Source organism: Drosophila subobscura, chromosome O, assembly GCF_008121235.1.
Source record: "Drosophila subobscura isolate 14011-0131.10 chromosome O, UCBerk_Dsub_1.0, whole genome shotgun sequence".
Taxonomy (NCBI): Eukaryota; Metazoa; Arthropoda; class Insecta; order Diptera; family Drosophilidae; genus Drosophila; species Drosophila subobscura.
The window spans coordinates 15,585,416-15,603,073 of NC_048533.1; the positions used below are offsets into that span (position 1 = coordinate 15,585,416).

At 45.4% G+C, this 17,658-nt stretch overlaps 1 protein-coding gene across 1 annotated transcript in view; it reads right to left on the reverse strand.

Moving 5' to 3' along the window:
* LOC117898688 (mucin-12) overlaps positions 1-17,658 on the reverse strand; it is a 29,541-nt gene that overhangs the window by 6,004 nt on the left and 5,879 nt on the right. The window contains exons 4-5 of the mRNA XM_034808291.1: positions 14,121-14,244; positions 3,190-3,520 (exon numbers count right to left, since the gene is read on the reverse strand). Of these exons, the coding sequence (XP_034664182.1) occupies positions 3,190-3,520; positions 14,121-14,244 (455 nt within the window). The remainder of the gene's footprint in view (positions 1-3,189; positions 3,521-14,120; positions 14,245-17,658) is intronic.

The following is a 17,658-nucleotide window of genomic DNA, read 5'->3' on the forward strand; positions in this document are numbered from 1 at the left end:
GCTCCAGTGGTTTTTAAGCAGCGGTTAGGATATAATGAAGGACTTATAATTAAAGAACAACCAAAAAAAAGGACACCAACCAGCCACTCTACACAATTTACGCCCTTTTATCCAAATGCAAAAGATGAACCCGAAAGAGGAAAACAAATTCTAGAATGCGAAACTTTTGATACACTGGAAGGTACTTTCATGCATTTTTAAATGATTTTTACTTACTAATAATAATAAATTTACTCAACCTTCACACATGCAAAAACTTCCCTTAATTCCTGCCATAAACTTTGGCCACTTTATTGCATTGAAATAAAGGATTAAGGCTGCAAATGTCATGGCATATGGCAGTGCCCAGCGATAAATACTCTATATTCTCCCTGCGTGTTAAGTATCTCTAATATTTTAAATGGTAGCTATATGTGCATGTAAATAAGGGCAATGCCAGCGACTCCCCAAAGTTTATCCGCCATTTGCAGAATTACAAAGCTGGCAAAAAAAAATGTCACAAAAAAACCGGCAAGAACCCAACACGCTGAATCTGTGAACCCAGAAAAACCAGCCAAAAACCACAGAAAATTTAAATTCATTTGGCAGTAAGCTCGCGAAGGGGGTAAAAGATTTTTCGCAAATATTTTTGCCACACCCCACACCTCACACCACCCACGGAGCGCACGGACGGACCACAGTTCCTGACCAACTGCTACGCCACTCGGCTCCTGCCCTTGGTCCTGCCCCACAGCCCTCTTCAATGCTGCTGCAATGCCACGCGAAATTTTCTAAATCGTGCAAAACTTTTGCTTTGTGTGGCGTTTTTAATGCGACGCTGATTGGCCCTCGCAATCGCCCACTTCCCAGCCATAAGCCGCCATTCCCTGGACGAAGGATCCTGCAATTGCCTGCTGCATACGTTGTGGGGGGTAGTGGTGGGCGTGGCTGGTGGGCGGTTCGAAATGGACGCGCTCTCGGCTAAACTTTTGCCATCAAGTCCCTTTTGTTTCAATTAACCTTTTCATTTGAAAGTTTTTTAACAATGTTTGCCGAATGTTTGGCCAACTGCTCAACGTTTCATCCTCTCTAGCCTCATCCTCCCCGTCTGTTGCAAATGTGGCAAGAAGGTGAATGGTAAATGGTGGCTGTGAGTGTCTCTCTCTGTGTGTGCCTGTGTGTTTTGGGTGTCGTGTCGGAACCCTTTTCCCGAAATTGGCAACAGTTTTGTAGTTGTTTTCCTTTTTCCTCCAGCAAATATCTCAAATGGAAATCAAATTGCTTTGAATTGCTGGAAGAAAAAGCCTTTCAGGAATGCTGTAGCCACCACCATCCTCCCCCCCACAGGGCTGCCGCAACGATAAGGATGGGCATCCCCCTCCCTCAGACCGGATGCAGAGCGGTGTCAATAGAAAGTTTTTGCTGTGAACGCTGCTGGAATGGTTGAATGGTTGATTGAAAGGAGATGCGAGCAGCGCATCCCATGGAAATCAGCAACGAATTGAGTGTACCCTTTAGTGAGGGGAGAAGAGCATTCTCACATCCCTTAGGTTCCTCAGTCAACGATCTAACACCTATCACTGCGTTGACTTAAGCTCTCTTAAGTGGTGGCACTTGCTCTCCCCAACAACAAATTCAATTTTGGGTGCTCTGCCACAAACGACACTAACCGACATTGCCTGGCAATCTGCTCACAAATCCCCCACTGAAAACTGTCCAAAAACTGCCTGAGGGCATTTCTCAAGTGCAAATGTTTCCCAGTCTTTAATAAAAATAACATTTATTTAAGGCTTAAAGCGGCTTAAACAACAACACAACAGCAGCAGCAGAAACAGTCGGCTGGGGGAGTGGCAAACATCCGAGAAATGTCTTTGAGTAACGCGTTGGTTTGGCGGAACGCGTCAAGTTCCTTTGTCCCTCGCTTGGTGCCACACACACAAGAGAAGGGCAAATCAAAACAGGCTAAAGGAAAATCAAACAAGGGGAAAAAGGAGTCAGGCGATGGGGCGGTAGGGAGTTGGGGTTAGCCAGGAGACAAACAGGGAAGCATCCGAAATGCACTTCCTGTCGTGAGGGAGAAATGGGGGGGAACAGCCACTTCCCGTTGCCTGCGCCCCAAAAGCTGTCTTAAGCTTGTTGAACTCTCGCTCCAGCTCCTGCTACAGCTCCTGCTGCTCGTGTGTTTGCTTGCTGCTGCTCTTTCGTTCTCTATCTGCTTCTCTCTCATTCTCAGTTTTCATCCATGTTTGTTTCCCAGTGTGCATTTTCACTTTATCATTGTCTAGGCATCGTTTTTCACTTGGCAGCAGCAGCCACATCCAACATCCAACATCGAGCACCTTTTCCACTTGGATCTGTTTGCACTTCCACACACACATGCACATCCTGAAATGTGTATACACACACACACACACACACACACATGCATATGTATACGTTGCTGTGTCCCTGCATGCTCCATTTTCCCCCCTTCGCTTTTGCCTCTATGGTCTATGGCTGGCTTTTCCTTGGCCTAGCCTTTCGTGCACTTTTCGCACGTATCTACACTAGTTTTCCTTTTGCCCTGACCTCTCATCCTTTCCCTGCAGTCTTTCTACCCCACCACCCCTCTTGTGCATCCTGGCATCGTCTTCGTCCTGTTCATCGTCGTCGTCGTTTTTTTTGTGCATGTTTCTCCTTGCAGTTGCGCAAAAATGCAGGCAGCCAGGCAGTCAGGCAGCGGCAGCGCACTCACATTCTTTCTATAGCATACTTTTGTGCTGCTCGGAAAAAACGCTTGCCCGCAGGGGAGCTCTGACAGCCCAGGGTTGCCATGGCGCAGCAAATAAATGACTAAAGCGTCTCTGGTCTGTCATTCCTTTAGGGCCATCAAAAGGAAAAGTCATTGCCAAGCAAATCATTTCATTTGAGTGGAGCGCCGCGCTGGGAGATTTTCTTTTAAATTTATTGAATCTACTTTTTGCAGCGTGGCCATAGCTTTAGCTTTGCCCTGGCAAATCGTCTGGCAACCCTGGCCCCGTGGCAATCCTCAAATATTGTCGTTTCGTCTTTCGTCGTTTGTGTTTGTCGTCGCTTAACATTGATTAAGTTGGAAATCTGTTGGTTTGGGCACACGGACATGGGTTCTATGTACTCTACACTCGCACATACTCGTGTATAAGCATTTCTTTTGGTCTACATTTATATGTGTGTTCATGTGTATTTGCTCACCTTTGTTGGCCATTTCAGGTGTGGTTGTTATTGTTGCATGAACGGTTGCTGCCGTTGTCGTTGTCGCCGCCGTTCTCATCAGCGTTGAGAACACATCACTGACAGCTGCTGGCCCAGATATGGATACAGATACGGATACGGCGGGTAGCGTAGTTGTCGTTGTTGTTGTCGTCGTCGCATCTTTGACACTCTGCTGCTGCTGCTGCTGCTGTTGCTTCTGAGATTCAAGAAATCGCCGCTGGTGCAGGCAAGGTGTCGTCGTGGTCGTGGCTGTTGCTGAATCGACTGTGGCTGCAGAAACTGTTGGCAGCTTCAATGGCATGTTGGGCACCTGAAACAAAGCATCGAATTGCATTAATTAGTATAAATGCTGTGCAACAATCAAATTAGACGCCGCCGCCACAGATGTCAAATCGAGAATTTAATTAAACCCCCACCCTGAATGAAATGCCACACACAAACACACAAACACACACACTCACACACATCAATCCAATCGAGGGGTCAAAGCAGAGGGTGGGAGTTGGACTGCCCGCCCATCAAATTTGCATTGAAAACGTGAGTCGCATATGCGAGAATGTACACTCCGAGTACAGGGAATGTATTCCTCTTATCTTTCTTCAATATATTCTCAAGTTCATATTATTTTCAACCCCCTTGTTGATGATGATTTATAACCCTCAAATCATTGAGCAAGAGTTTTAGTACTTGCCGATGATTGATATTTAATTGAATTTCCTCTAAACACTTTCTCAATTTAGTTACAAATTTGTTTTTGCGCAATTCCGGGAATGCCTTGGGGCGTTCATTTATGATTGGCCTTCATCAGTACCCGTTAACATATTTTAGACATTTTTCCACACCTATCCACGATGTTATTTAACATTCTATTCCATGATTGGTTGTTATTGAAATCGTACACTATTTCTGCTAACAAATTATATTACGATTGATTCTATAAGTTTCGATAATTGCCATACCACTTTCAATTGAATCCCAAAACTAGATGTCTCCATCTTACTTTTAATACACTTTAATTTGATTTGGAAAAAGGTTTTTTACCCTATTCCTTTTTCCACATCGCACCATGTATTTATCGGATGCAATTTCAATAGAAATTATCCCCAATTCGCAGACAATTTGTATTCAATTTAGTTTTGTAAAAGGGTTGCTCATGGAAGGGTAAGTTGTGTACCCTTCTGCCATCGACGTTTTCTCTAATTTGCAACAATTTTTGAAATCAGATACAATTTCACACTGTAATTTGTAGCTGCGGGGCAGGAAGCGACAGCCACTCTGGCATTCCCTTTAATCAGCACTGCCCCATCGATGATGTTTTCCCTGTAATTTACATTTAATGAAATTCGATTCAATTTCGCTCACATTTCGATGTTGTGGAGTATCCAAAACATTTGCCAATGATTAGTCGGGGGCACCCTTTTACATGGGGATGGCAATCGCCCTCCCATCTAATGTGTTTTATAATTTGCGGCAAGTATAATCTGATACCATTGCAGAGATTCGTTCTACCCTGCCTTTATTTGAATTTCCCCTACGAGGATTATCTCTGCGGGCTACTCGACCTTGGCCCCGGAGCTTAGTCGCCGTCCAATTAGCCTTTTCCAAACACAGTGGAGTCCCCCATCCCGCACCATTCGTGGCGTGGTTGTACGCATGTAATCCAATCAAATGCACCAGCAGATCCATCATTATCGGCGTTGAGCAGATCAAAAGACACGCTCTCCCACTCTCCATTCAAAGGTTGCCATGGCCCCGCCTGCACCTGCTGTAAACGCACGGAATTTATGCAAATGAATCGCCGGCAAAAGGCTTCGATTTGCACGCCTCCTCGTCCAACGAGGACATCCCCCCCATTGACATCCCCCGTCAATGGATGATGATGGACGAGGCAGCGGCAACGAGAAGCGCGACCCTTTTGGGGAAATGGCCACTTTTTGTGGCACTTCGAATCAGTGGCTGAAGGAGAAACGAACGAAGTGGTTGTGGCTCTCTGGTTCTCTGGCAATTGCTTCATTCGCTGGCCGAACGTGTCGCAACCATTTTGGGTCAACAATTTGTAACGATGCGAGCCGTTTAGGAGCAGGAGTCCCGCGACTTTAAGCGAGAGAGCGAGCACGCATTCCACAGACCAAAGTTGGTTATTATTAAACATTAAAATGTTTCACTGACTGACTTCCATTTTTTATGCGAGGAAAAACCCAACGGAGCAAACAGCGGAAAGCCAAAGGAACGCGCAAAGCAATTGGCGAAGGCGAGGCAATAAAATGGTCCAAGTACCAACGGGATGAAAGCCCTGGGGCATGTGGCATGGGGCAGCAGCAGGAGCAGGAGTGGTGGCTGCCCCCCGAGGGAGATCTAGTATCTCAAGTGCTGAAATTAAATGAATCATTGGCCAGTAAGTAGAAGATAATGAAACGTGAAACTGGAGCTGGTGCGGTTGCTGGTGCTGGTGCTGGAGAGTAATGAAATATCTCGAGGGCATCTCTCAGGGTAATCGTTTGATTAGAGGAGAGCACGAGCTGCCCCACTAGTAGTTTCGCTCTACCTCCCTGCCCTGCCCTGATTTGAGAGGCAATTAATTTATATTCATCTCTGAAATGTATTAATTGGCCCACGCCTCAACAACGAATAGCAAATAAACCCATTAGAAAGCTGAGTCCCGGATAGAATCCCATCCCACTTGCATCCATCCTTGGAGGAGGCAGCCTCATAAACGACTAAGCTTTTGATTCCTGGTCCACTTGAGAGTCAGGAGCTTTGCTTCTGTTTATTGTGTTGCTTTTGTTGCACAGCCTCAAGTGCTGCTGTTGCTGTTGCTGCTGCTCGTTGCCCGCTGCCGTTGCCATGGCTTTGGTTGCCACTTAGTCAAAGGCAGTTGCCACACAGAAAAGCAAACATAATTTCAACTTTTGAAATGCAATAAAACCGCATCTCATCCCACACAGACCCAGACACAGTGCTCCCTCCTTCTCCTCCTCTGCGACGCATAGCAAAAGCTAACAAATGTATGTAGAACATTTGCATTTGCCAACTGGGTCGTCGTCGCCGCCATCATCCTCAGCGTTGAGGCGAGGAGGGACACTGTCGCCCCCTTTCTATCGTGTCGTGTCTCTGGGCTTTGCAAATTATATGAAAAAGAATAAAATAAAATTGTAACAAAAAATCAGAGGGAGAAAATGTGTACAGACTACGCAACTGCAACTGCAATCAAATGTTGCCATGGCACCAGGGCCCCAAAGCTCTGGAGCATCTGCTGTATCTATATCTGTGTATCTGTTGTATGGCCTGCCCTTAAGCCCCATTCAATGCGAGAGCATTCGAACATAATATCCAAATTTAATTGGCATTTAATGGAAAAATAATTAAGCAAAAGCTGTGCATGTTGTCGACTGCTACTGACAGCAGCAGCAGCCGCAGCAGCAGCAGCAGCAGCAACAGAAATTGCAGTGGTAGCAGTAACAATGGTTGATCGACTAGATGATGACTCCCTTGAGTCAAAGCTTATGCAAAAAGTTCAAAATATCAATTAAAAATTGTTGTAACACAAGTTTTAATCGTTTAATTGATTTAAAATTATACAACGATTACAGAACATCCGAGTAGAAATTGATTAACAAGTTTTAGGTTCGATTAATCAATAGAACTCACAGAGACCGCTTTAACTTGTTTTCATTTAAAGCCAACTGCTTGCATTTGAGCGGCATAAGTGGACACAAAACAATTTTTATTTATACAATAATTACGCTTTTAAATGTCAAACTATGATGCATGATGCATGCTGCATGAATTATGTACGCCCTCAACCCCTCATCAAAATTGTCACATTTTGTGGACCAAACCGAGCATATCCTTGCGTGACGTGACCCTTGGGCAGAAACCACCAAAATGGTTATTAGCACAGGAGGAAGGAGAGCAGCGAAGCGTTGAAGCGACGCGTTGACACTCTCCACCAAAGCGTGCGGCTAATGAATAGACATACATATGTATGTACATGTACATATTTACATACATATAGTTGTGTTCGGTACATAATGGATATCCATATACAAATATATAACTATAATTGCCGCATTTACATATATAAATGTATATTCAATGCGTGTTTCATAGATGTATGTATAACATGTATTTTGCATATTTTTGATGTATTAACTGTTTTAGCCACTGGCATGAGCATAGCAGGTGGGCGGGCGGCAAAGGATACGGGGGGGCTGTGTAAATTGTCTAACACGCAACAAAGTGCCAGTGAAAATACCAACAAACATTGCACTTTTCCATGCATAATTGTAGAAATTAAAACGAACTGTGCCGCCAGACAGTGCACTGCACAACCCAACCCCACACCCCCTTGTGTGTGTGTGTGTGTGTCCTGGGGGATGGTGGCTGTCCAGGAGTCGTATAGTGGGTGTAAGTTGGGGGTTTGAGGCCAGACCATAGACCGACCGACCGACCATATGCAAACGAGCTGGGCGGCGAGACTTATGCTTGGCTGTGGCTCTGCGGCCCTCTCTGGTGGTTGCAGTCGGGTTGCAGGTGTGAAGCGCATGCACAGGTGCATGAACGGTGTTGGTTTTCATTAACGTCATAATGCCCGACAGCTTTAATCCTTTGCCAAGACTAGGGGATGGACTGTCTCGGTCTTGCAGTTGGGTGCAGTTGGGGGATGTAGATACTGGTGGACACCGACATGGACACGGGCACACGGGCACCTCCTCCGGGCAATTGTGCGCGCACACAGGAACAACTGGAACAACAGGAACAGGAACGGGAACTTTGCGGCGCTGCCGGATATGAGTAATCGCTCAGTCACGTCGTGGCATCAGCAAAGTCCTTGGCTGCACCAGGACCAGCACCAGCACCAGCACCAGCACCTAGCTGCAGCAAGATTTTCAACCAAAAAGGCAAGAGAATGGGAGAAAGTCGATACGGCCGTGTTTGTGTGCAATGTGCATGACGCAACCCACAACGGAAATCGCTCAACGTTCGCTTGGAGCGCGCGCATGCAACGCTCTGGTTAATGGTCGACAGGATGGACCACCTGCCTCATGCCCGTCTCTCCCATGTCGATGCCATTTCCAACTACAATCAATTGAAATGCAAGAAGCCTTCAAAGCAGACACACACACACACACATATACAATAATCACCCATACACAACAGAACTCGTTCATTGGATAGGCAGGAGTCTCGCTTCAAAACGGACATTTAGGGAAAATTGAATTGACACAATCCATTTGGGTTTTGGGGTGCGCGTCGAAGCCTCACAACTTTTTAGGTTTGTCGTATATCGATTTGTGGACAACTTTTTTCAGGGCCAACAAAAGTGCCATTAAATGTGGACATACTTGTACATATACGAAAATTGTGGGCTAGCTTTTGGATGGGACTTTCTACACATTCTATGTTGCTTTTGCCTTAAATTTCTTCTTTATTGTAGTCCAATTCATTGCAAGTAATCTGTAATCTCTTGTGGCTCTAGTCTCTTCTCTTTTTGTTTTAATTCGTAATCGAATGTGTCTGTTCGCCTGGAAGATATTTGTATGTATATTGGGCGAATAAAAGGAGCTCCTTTGGGGCAGCTTTTTGGGGAGTGCTGCACACGGCCGATAAAGGGCATTTTATTTAACTTTTATTGAACATTCATTAGAATTCATCTATAAAGTGCACTGAGAACTCTCTTTTGGCAGCAATCCCTGATTATAGTTATATTACTTCATCTTCACTTATAGAGACCTTCACTCTTCAGACTCCCATTCTATTGGATTTCCTTCGAATGAGTAAGAGGATTCCCCGATCCCTGCCCCCGACATAACTCATTCAATTCCAAGAAGTAAAAAGTTTTTACTAGTTTCTTACTGCCACTGTGTCAACGTCAGCGTTCGCTGCTTGAGGACACATCTTCCAGTTCATTCCCTCCCTGCTGTTGATGCTGCTGCTCATTCATCTGTTCCTTTTCTGGTTTCTGGTTCGGCTCCTGGGGTCCCTGCCACCACGCTGTCTGCTCATGGCGCGTACAACATTTAATTTGGACTAATGAAGTTTCTATAAAAACCCAGGCGGCTTCGCCTCTCTCTCGCTCTCCTCGCAAATTCAATTTTTGCCACTAAAAACTTTTCGGAGGGCGAAAAGGGAAACCAGTAGAGTGAACACTAAACTAAAAGTGGACTGGAGTGTGGAATGGTTTGGTGTGGCAGCAGTGAAGGCAAGTGGTGTGGAATGAAGTCAAGACGAAGGAAAGACGCAGAGGACATGTCTCGAGACAAGCCAAGTCTCAGGTCTTCCTGCTCTCATTCGAGTGACGTGCAAATTACCCCCGAAAAAAGGAAAGACAGAAAACAAACGACTGACTTCAGGAGAGAGGGAGGGGAGTGAGTACTATTCGCGTATTTCTCTGAAAGATTAAGATTGAGGCAGAAAGGTATGTTGCATCCCTGCCACCTGCCACCAGCCACCATTGCGCCGCCTAATTGTTTTAGTTGTTGTTCCATGAATATGCTAAATTGTCTGCCACAGTTTTCGTGCTTGCGCCCTCTCTGCAAATGTTTATAAATGCAAATTGGCCGAAAAGTGCAACAGCAACAGCAGCAGCACCAGCACCAGCAAAAACCAGGGAGAATCAGATTGGGGCTGATGGACGCCACTTTCCGGACGTGCTTGGCTGCCTTTCGGTGTGCGTCAGAAATTTGGAATGGGAATGGGAATGGAAATGAAAATGGAAATGGTATTCGGAGGCGACTCCGGGGACAGCCCTGAATGAATGAATGACAGCACAAACAAGATAGGAGCAGGCGGCTGAATTTGTGTACGAGCGAAACTTATGATACCCTTTCTAAGGTGTAATTATTCCACGCTGAGCAATAGGTCTAATCAGTGTCTCTGTCTTGCTCCCATGCAAAAGAACATGCTGAAAAATGAAAAAACAAAATACATGTCATGAGCATGATGAGGCAAATCGCTATTCGACTCGTGTTTCTCTGATAAGGTTTGTTTTTCTGTGGCAAAAAGCTAATCTTGACAACCGAAATCTGTTAGATATGAAATAAGTGAGTATTTCCTTATGCTTCAATTCTTTACAAATATCAACATAAACTCACATTACCCCGCTGGTAGAGTATGCAAATGTAGAGCGATGCGATGCGATGCGATCTGTGGGTTTACTTTCGTTTTCTGGCCCTGACATGGCCGATAGCTACAAAACAGATTGTCCGGCAGCCAACCTTCAGGCACATTCAGGGCAATCAAACCATCCGACTTTGTGATTCCCTGCCTCTTGCGTGTGTGCGTCGTAAACAGCAGCCAGAGGGAAACGAACCAGCAACAACAATTAATATTGCTTTTATTTTTATTGTAAGCTGTAAATTTTGTGGCAACAATGCCGCTGACATCGTTCGGCGCACGCTGACCTTCTCAAGTTTGTTTGTTTGTTTTTTGGTTCGCTTTTGTAGGAATGGAATCTGAATGTAGAGAACTGGGGCCAAAGTTTTATTTGTTTGCTTGAGACCTGCCTGGGACCTGGGTCCCGGTACTTGCCCTCGCCAACTCAGAGGCCTGCGCCACTTGCCACACAATGCTGCTGCGTGCAATGCTCTCGAAATAGAAGTCCATTGGGGACGAGGCAGCAGCCGCAGCCGCAGCAGCTGTTGCGACGACTCGACTGCTCTCAGCTTTTTGTTTTTTCGCCAGTGGAAAATCAATTTCAATTGTCTCGCACTTATCGGAAAATATACAAAAACCAAATAAAAAACCGATAAAGAACGAGTCAATCGTTTTTTGTTGTTTTGTTTTTCGGTTTTTCATTTGCACTTTCAGCAATTGAGAATTTCAATTGTAAATAATTGTTTAATTATCGACAATTGCAGCGGAATCGAGCACCGAGAATCGAGAGCTGCGAACCGAACAGACAACAAAGCATTCTGCGTCATTCCATAAACCGATTTCTGAGTCACAGGAAAATACAATGTGTGCGCACATGTATGTACATACATATAGATAATGATTAAAGAGCAACCAGAGAGTGATATAATTACGCGATGATGCATGCCTAATGAGGGACACACGGTGTATGCGCAACGCATGGATTACGTATACGCCCATTATGTCCATTTATTATACATTAATCGCATTGGGCAAAAAAGGCGACACCAATCGGATTACACACTCTTTGTTGTCATGAGAAAAACTTTTCTCTTTCAAAGTTTACAATTTTTTGTAATTTTTTATTTTACAGACTTTTCAAATTGGATATCAGATTCGAGTACGAGTACATGGAGCCACTCAAAACTAGTTATGTCTCAACTCTAATTGTCTGCCATCATGCCTGCCGCTGCCTCAGTCTCTGCCTCTGCTGTTTCTGCTGCTGCTGCTCCATTTGGCCTTTTCAGTTTGCGCCTCAACTTTCCAATCGTAGCCGAAACACTCGCAACTTTGTCTCCTCCGACATCATAATTTGCTCGCTGGCTCTGGCTCAACCTCAAGCTAAGCGCCTGACTGCCTGACGGCCTGCCTGCTGCCATACGATACCATGGCTCAATGCTCAATCCGAACTACAGCTCTGCAGCTCCACAACTCCACAGCTCTGTAGCTCCATTGAGTGACAGCCGCTTTGTCTAGCTTTCTGGCCAAAAGAGACTTTCACCAAACAAAAACACACACGAAGAGAATATGAGCGACAGAGAGAGAAAGAAACAGTGACAGAGACAGAATGAAATCCCTAACCTACCACACCTTAAAGCACAAAAGAAAGGCTGCTAAAAGCAGTCAAGACGACAGCATAAAATGGCAATAATCAAAACAGAAATGCGAACAAATCAACGAGCGTAGACTTCATTATGTGGGACCATCAATCATGGCCAAAACGTAACGCAAAAAGGGGCAGTGGCAGTATGGAGGGAGCAGAGTTGATTGTGCCCCCCCAAAAACATGAGACGTGCCACAAAATCACCAATACCTTTGTACATAAAGCTAAGTTATAGCCAGCAGGGCGCACACGTACAAACACAGAAGACAGTCCATCGACTCTTGTGGTCAAGAGAATGTGCGGCAAGAGAGAGACAGAGAGAGAGAGAGAGAGAGAGAGAGAGAGAGGACAAGCACTATCGGTGGCACAATGAAGTGTTTAGTAAACAAATTGCGGTTTCCCCTGCCTTTCAATAATACGCATTTTAGATCAGCTTTGCGCACTCAAATCGGAGGCTGCACGGGGGCTGGGGCTGGCAAACAGAGGGGGCCAGAGGAGGTAGGAGCAAAGTTATAAGTGCATTGCACCGAAATATCGATTGACGGAGCAGCAGCAGCAGAAGAAGCAGCGCCAACAAAAGACGACAATCAACGCTGGCGCGCGATTTTCACAGTTCCAGGCATTCAACTTAAAATGCGTGTGTGTACACTGTGCGAAAAACAAGAGAAAACTCAATACAGATAGAAAGAGAGAGGGCGAGAGCGAGCTTCCCAATGAAAGTGAAACTCTTTTTGGCAGAAATGCAACTTATTCACCAGAAATTGTGTGTTTTTGCTTGAAAATTTCGCCAAGTGTACACACTCCTCAAACTTTGGTGGGGAGCATATTAAAAGGACATTGAATGTGCGCGCGGGGGCGGCCAGGCGCTTGTTGGCTAAGTCACGGGATGAGAGACGGTGTCGAAGTCGGGGTCGGGGCGTTGGCGCTTGACGGCGGGCATCAACGTCACGCAAAAAAACCAAAGGGAAACCATAAACTCAAATTAATGACCTCGGCTGATGACTGAAGGAGAGAAGGCAAATGAGCGAGGAAGGGAGACAACAGACAAATGCTGAAAGGCGAGACAGAACAGAAGCCAATAACAAAAGCAAAGCAGGGCAGCAGCAGCGGCTGCTCTGCAGCAAAAATAATCATAAGAAAAAGACGAAAGACGAACAAGAAGAAGCCGAAGCAGCAGCAACAGAAGCAGAACAACGGCACATGGCCATGTCGAATGTCTGGGTGTGATTTACCGTTAACAGTTTTTTGTTGCTGTTGCTGCTGCTGCTTTTGAAAATTAATCTTATTGCAGGCGATTTCACTGCGATTTACACTGCACACACACACACACATGCATACTGCGTTTGTCTGTAGATAGCGTATATACAAATTGGAACTGATCCAGAGAGCCAAGCGGCAGATGGTCACCAATGCCAGGTTGGGCGGAGGGGGGAATGGAGAGTATCCAACTCGGGGTTTGCTCTGTGATTATGCAGTCGACGTCAACGTCGTGCTGCCATCGTCGTCGACGTCGTCGTCACAGTCGATTTGTTGTCAAACTGGTTTTACAAATATTTTGCGTTAATCTGGAAGCCCCACTGATGAGAGGGCTCGAAGAGGTGCGGTGGAGCTGCAGTTACATTGCAGCAAAGCTCAGTGAAAGTCCGTTGAATGCTGTGTTCTCCTCTCCCTTCTCCAGCCCACTCCTACTTACTGCCTTCTACCTTTTCTCTCTGTCTCGCCAGCACGCTCTCTCCAGCTACTAGTTAGCTCAGTGCACACATCCCCTCTCTCGCTCTTTCCAGCTAGTTAGCTCAATGCACATTCAATTAGATTTAGCTCTGGCTTCAGTTTTAGCTTTCGGTTTAGCCGTAGCTTTTGCTTTGGCTTTGGCTTCGGCTTCCTACCCCTTGGCTCATTCATGGCGCTCCTCGGTATTTACAGCCAATTATGAGACAAACAAGTTGAGAGCGCTGCCCGGATAGTGATGGCAGCGTGATCACAATCAACTGCAATCACGGGATGCTTTTCCCTGCCTTGAATCAGATGCGCTGCCCGGAAAACGCAATCACAGAATGGCATCAGAACATAAACATTTCCCCGACTTTCAATTTCCATGATCACTCACGCCATTCATTAGTTCATTCATTCCATACCAGCTTTGAGTAGATTATCACGGATTAATGGGGCTTACCTGTGCATTGAAATCGAATAGGTATTCCGGTCGCAGCGGACAAGGTAGACCGCACTTGCAGGTACCCTGTGTCAGCAGATAGTCCTTGATTTGGAATTGCGTGCGAAGCGTTTTTCCCGTGGGACTGCAATAGACATAAAAAACATATGATATGAGATGAGATGGCAAGATACACAAGCAAGAGTGCTCTAGATTTACAAGAATTCCAAGTATTCATTCCATTATTCAGTATTTAAACGCACAATTAGTTTTATGGAAATCATGCAATTACCCCAAGGTTACCCCCTGTGCCACCTCTACCATAACCAAGCCCACCCCCTCGAGGGTGCAATTAGCCGCACTAACTAACAGAACAGAACAGACAGCAGACAACAGACAGGCAGTGGGGACCAGGCAAAGGCCAACAACAACTACGACAACAGGGTAATATGCGAGTGTTTGATTAACAGCTCATTAACATAATGGACATTAACATGACAATGTAAGGTGACTCTCTGGTCTGCTCTCTGTTTCTCTTCTCTCTCTCGGATAAATTAATACCAATCAGAATTGCTCGCTCGCTGTCTGTCTGTCTGTCGAATAAGTGCGATCCGATCGGAGCATAATTCAAACTGGTTTTGGTTTTTGCGTTCTTGGTTAATTTATGAGAATTTTTGGTTAAAGTTACAGGGCTCCCACGTGTTTAGTTGAGTACTGTGATAGGGGCAACATTCGCTTAAGAATGTTTAAAAATGTAGCCTCATCTAGGGCCTCCACAAAACACCCTTTTAAGTCCCATCCCCTAATCCCCATTGCAACCTTGGATTTCCATCCAAAAGTGGGTTTCCCTCTCTTTCGGCATGGTTCCCAGAGATTACGATTTGCTTTTGTTTTCCATATGCGCATCTTAAATGCCGTAAGATACAAAATGTGACACAGATACAATTTGGCATACAATCTTGACAATGAAGACGAAAATATTCTCCCCTCTTTGTACCCAGAGCACACTCCCTATAAACGAAACGAAACGAAGCGAACAAAGGAGAACAGAACTCCGCACCTCATACAAAATAACAAAAACAAAACGAGTACTACTACGTCATCCATTCCGTTTAAACAGAACGCGCCTATGCGCCATCAAAAAATTATAAAAAGGCAAAAAAATTGATTTAAATTTTTTGAAATTTAAATACCGACAAAAACAGAAAAAGAAACCCCAAATGAATCCAGTTATAGGGCTTGCGAAGGGGTTAGAGAGAAGGAGAGGACCAGAGAGGCCTTGGCCAGGGCCAGGTCCAGGGCGGGTTTTCCTTTCTCAATTTTGGTTACCCTTTCCACTTATCGGCTACCCCTGCTCCTCTCCTCCTTTCCAACAATCCCCCCTACTCAATGAGCCACGCCTGACCACAAATCTGCCGACATAAATGGGTTGTCGCATGTGCGCTGCTAGGGTTTTAAAAAAAATCGCAAAATAAAACCAAAAGGAAGCACATTGGGTTTGGCAAATCTTTGGATACCCTTTAAAATTCAATTATAATACAATTATAGAACCTACTATGTTCCCCACGTCTACGAACTTTGCGCATTTATTGGGCATTACGTCATGTGCATTTTTTGCTTTTTGGTTCTTATCGATATCATCATCATCCGATCTATCTGGTGTGCCCAGTCATACTAAACTACATATGACAAGTTCTATAAGTTCCATAAGTTCTTTGAGTTCGAAAGGATGGACAGACATGACAGTTATTATTTGGCTGTCCAGAATACATATATTCCTCGAGGTGCGACATTTCAGCGTTGCAAACCAAACTCATACGAACATTACCCCCTGAAAGGGTATCACAAAAAAAAACCAGAATAAAGAACGCAAAAAAACAAGAGGGTAAGAGAGAGAGAGGGAGAAGAGTGGAAAAACGGAGCTGCTTATTAATTGTAAAGTGTGAGCACGTTGAAGGAATCAAGGGCGCTGATGATGACGCCGTTCGAGGAGTATCGGAGTCGGAGTCGTGGCACTCAAGAGAGACGACGACTGATGTCAGGGCTCAAGTTTTGTTGCTGGGCTTACAGCACTCATACCCCTTACCCATACTGGAACCCATTCTCTTGAACCCCGTATTCGTATTCGTATGGGAAATCTGAATAATGCATGAAGTGTGAAAGCGGCAAGGGCATTAAATGAAACGACAACGACGACAGCAGCAGGAGCAACAGCAGCAGCGACAGCAACAGGAACAGGAGCTGGGTAGGAGCAGAAGCAGCAAAAGAGACAACAGCTACAACAATATAATTGAGCGACAGCAACATTCAACAACAACCAGAATCGTGTTACGGGTTAAACGAGTATGCGAATTGTCAATTGAGTGGCCCTTTTAGCCCATCCTTTTGCGAGAACAGAAGATCCGATTCCGATCCATACAGCAAGGAGCTGCAGTTGTTCCCAAGCCTCAATCGAATGGAACCCCACATGACATACCAGAGCCCTCATCATCTTCATCAATGGCTGCAGCAGCAGCATCAAAACTGGTTTTCTGGTTTGTTTTATTAATTATTTTTAACTACTTAGCAAAGAAAGATAGAGAGAGAGAGAAAGAGGGGGCCCCATGGTTGGTTCCGAGATTGGAAAAATCGATGGCAAGTCGATTGGCAGACGGCACGAAGGAGCAGAACCGAGAGCCGAGTACCGAAGGGAATCATCATCAACGCCAGCAAAGCTTATGGCTCAATTTGTATGCAGCTGGCATCGTGGCAAGAGGCAGGCTTAAGAGGCAGCACCAGCAGCAGCCTCAGCCGATTACTAGCCGCAGGAGGTGGCAGGAGAGCTCGACTTAGCTCATTAAATTCCCCCGCTCTTTGCCGCACTCCGGGGAACTCTTTTACTCTTTCTTATTTGCTGAAAATGCGCTAATAACCCCGCTCTCCCTCTCTTTTTATTTTATTGTAACCACATAAAAGGCGTCGAGTTAACGAGTTAAAATAATTTAATAAATTACACACAAAACGCCAAGTGCCAAAGTCGAGTGGCCAGCCATCAGCCACCAACCAGCCAGCACCCACTCCCGTGTGTCTCTACTTTAAGGCCCTTCGTCTGGGGGTCTGGCATGGCGTTGGGCAACTGTGTGAAAAGGTGGAAAAGCTTTACGCCCTATGTGACCTTGAGTGCACCCTCGAGCCACGAAAAGAGTAGACGCCGACAGCTGCAGACAGAGCCAGAGCAGAGCCTATTACTAAATTAATAATCCCATCCCAAACACGGCTCAAACAACAACCGAACCTAACTGCGACCTGAGACTTGGCCCAGAGGCGGCGCATGAAACTGTAAAAAAAATTATGGCACAAAGGCAGTGACAGGAGCGGCCAGACAAGGACACGGCATAGACACACAGGCAATTCCATCCAATCCTTTCACAAGAGTTTACTTGTAGTCTTTGTTGGGCCATGTCCTTGACAGAAGATAAGCAAAAAGAAAGCCAGACTCGTTGTGCCATTACAACCCACAAAGAGGTCCTCTCCCGTATAATGCAGATTGCCGTTTGTTTTTTAAGGAAAGATGATTGAA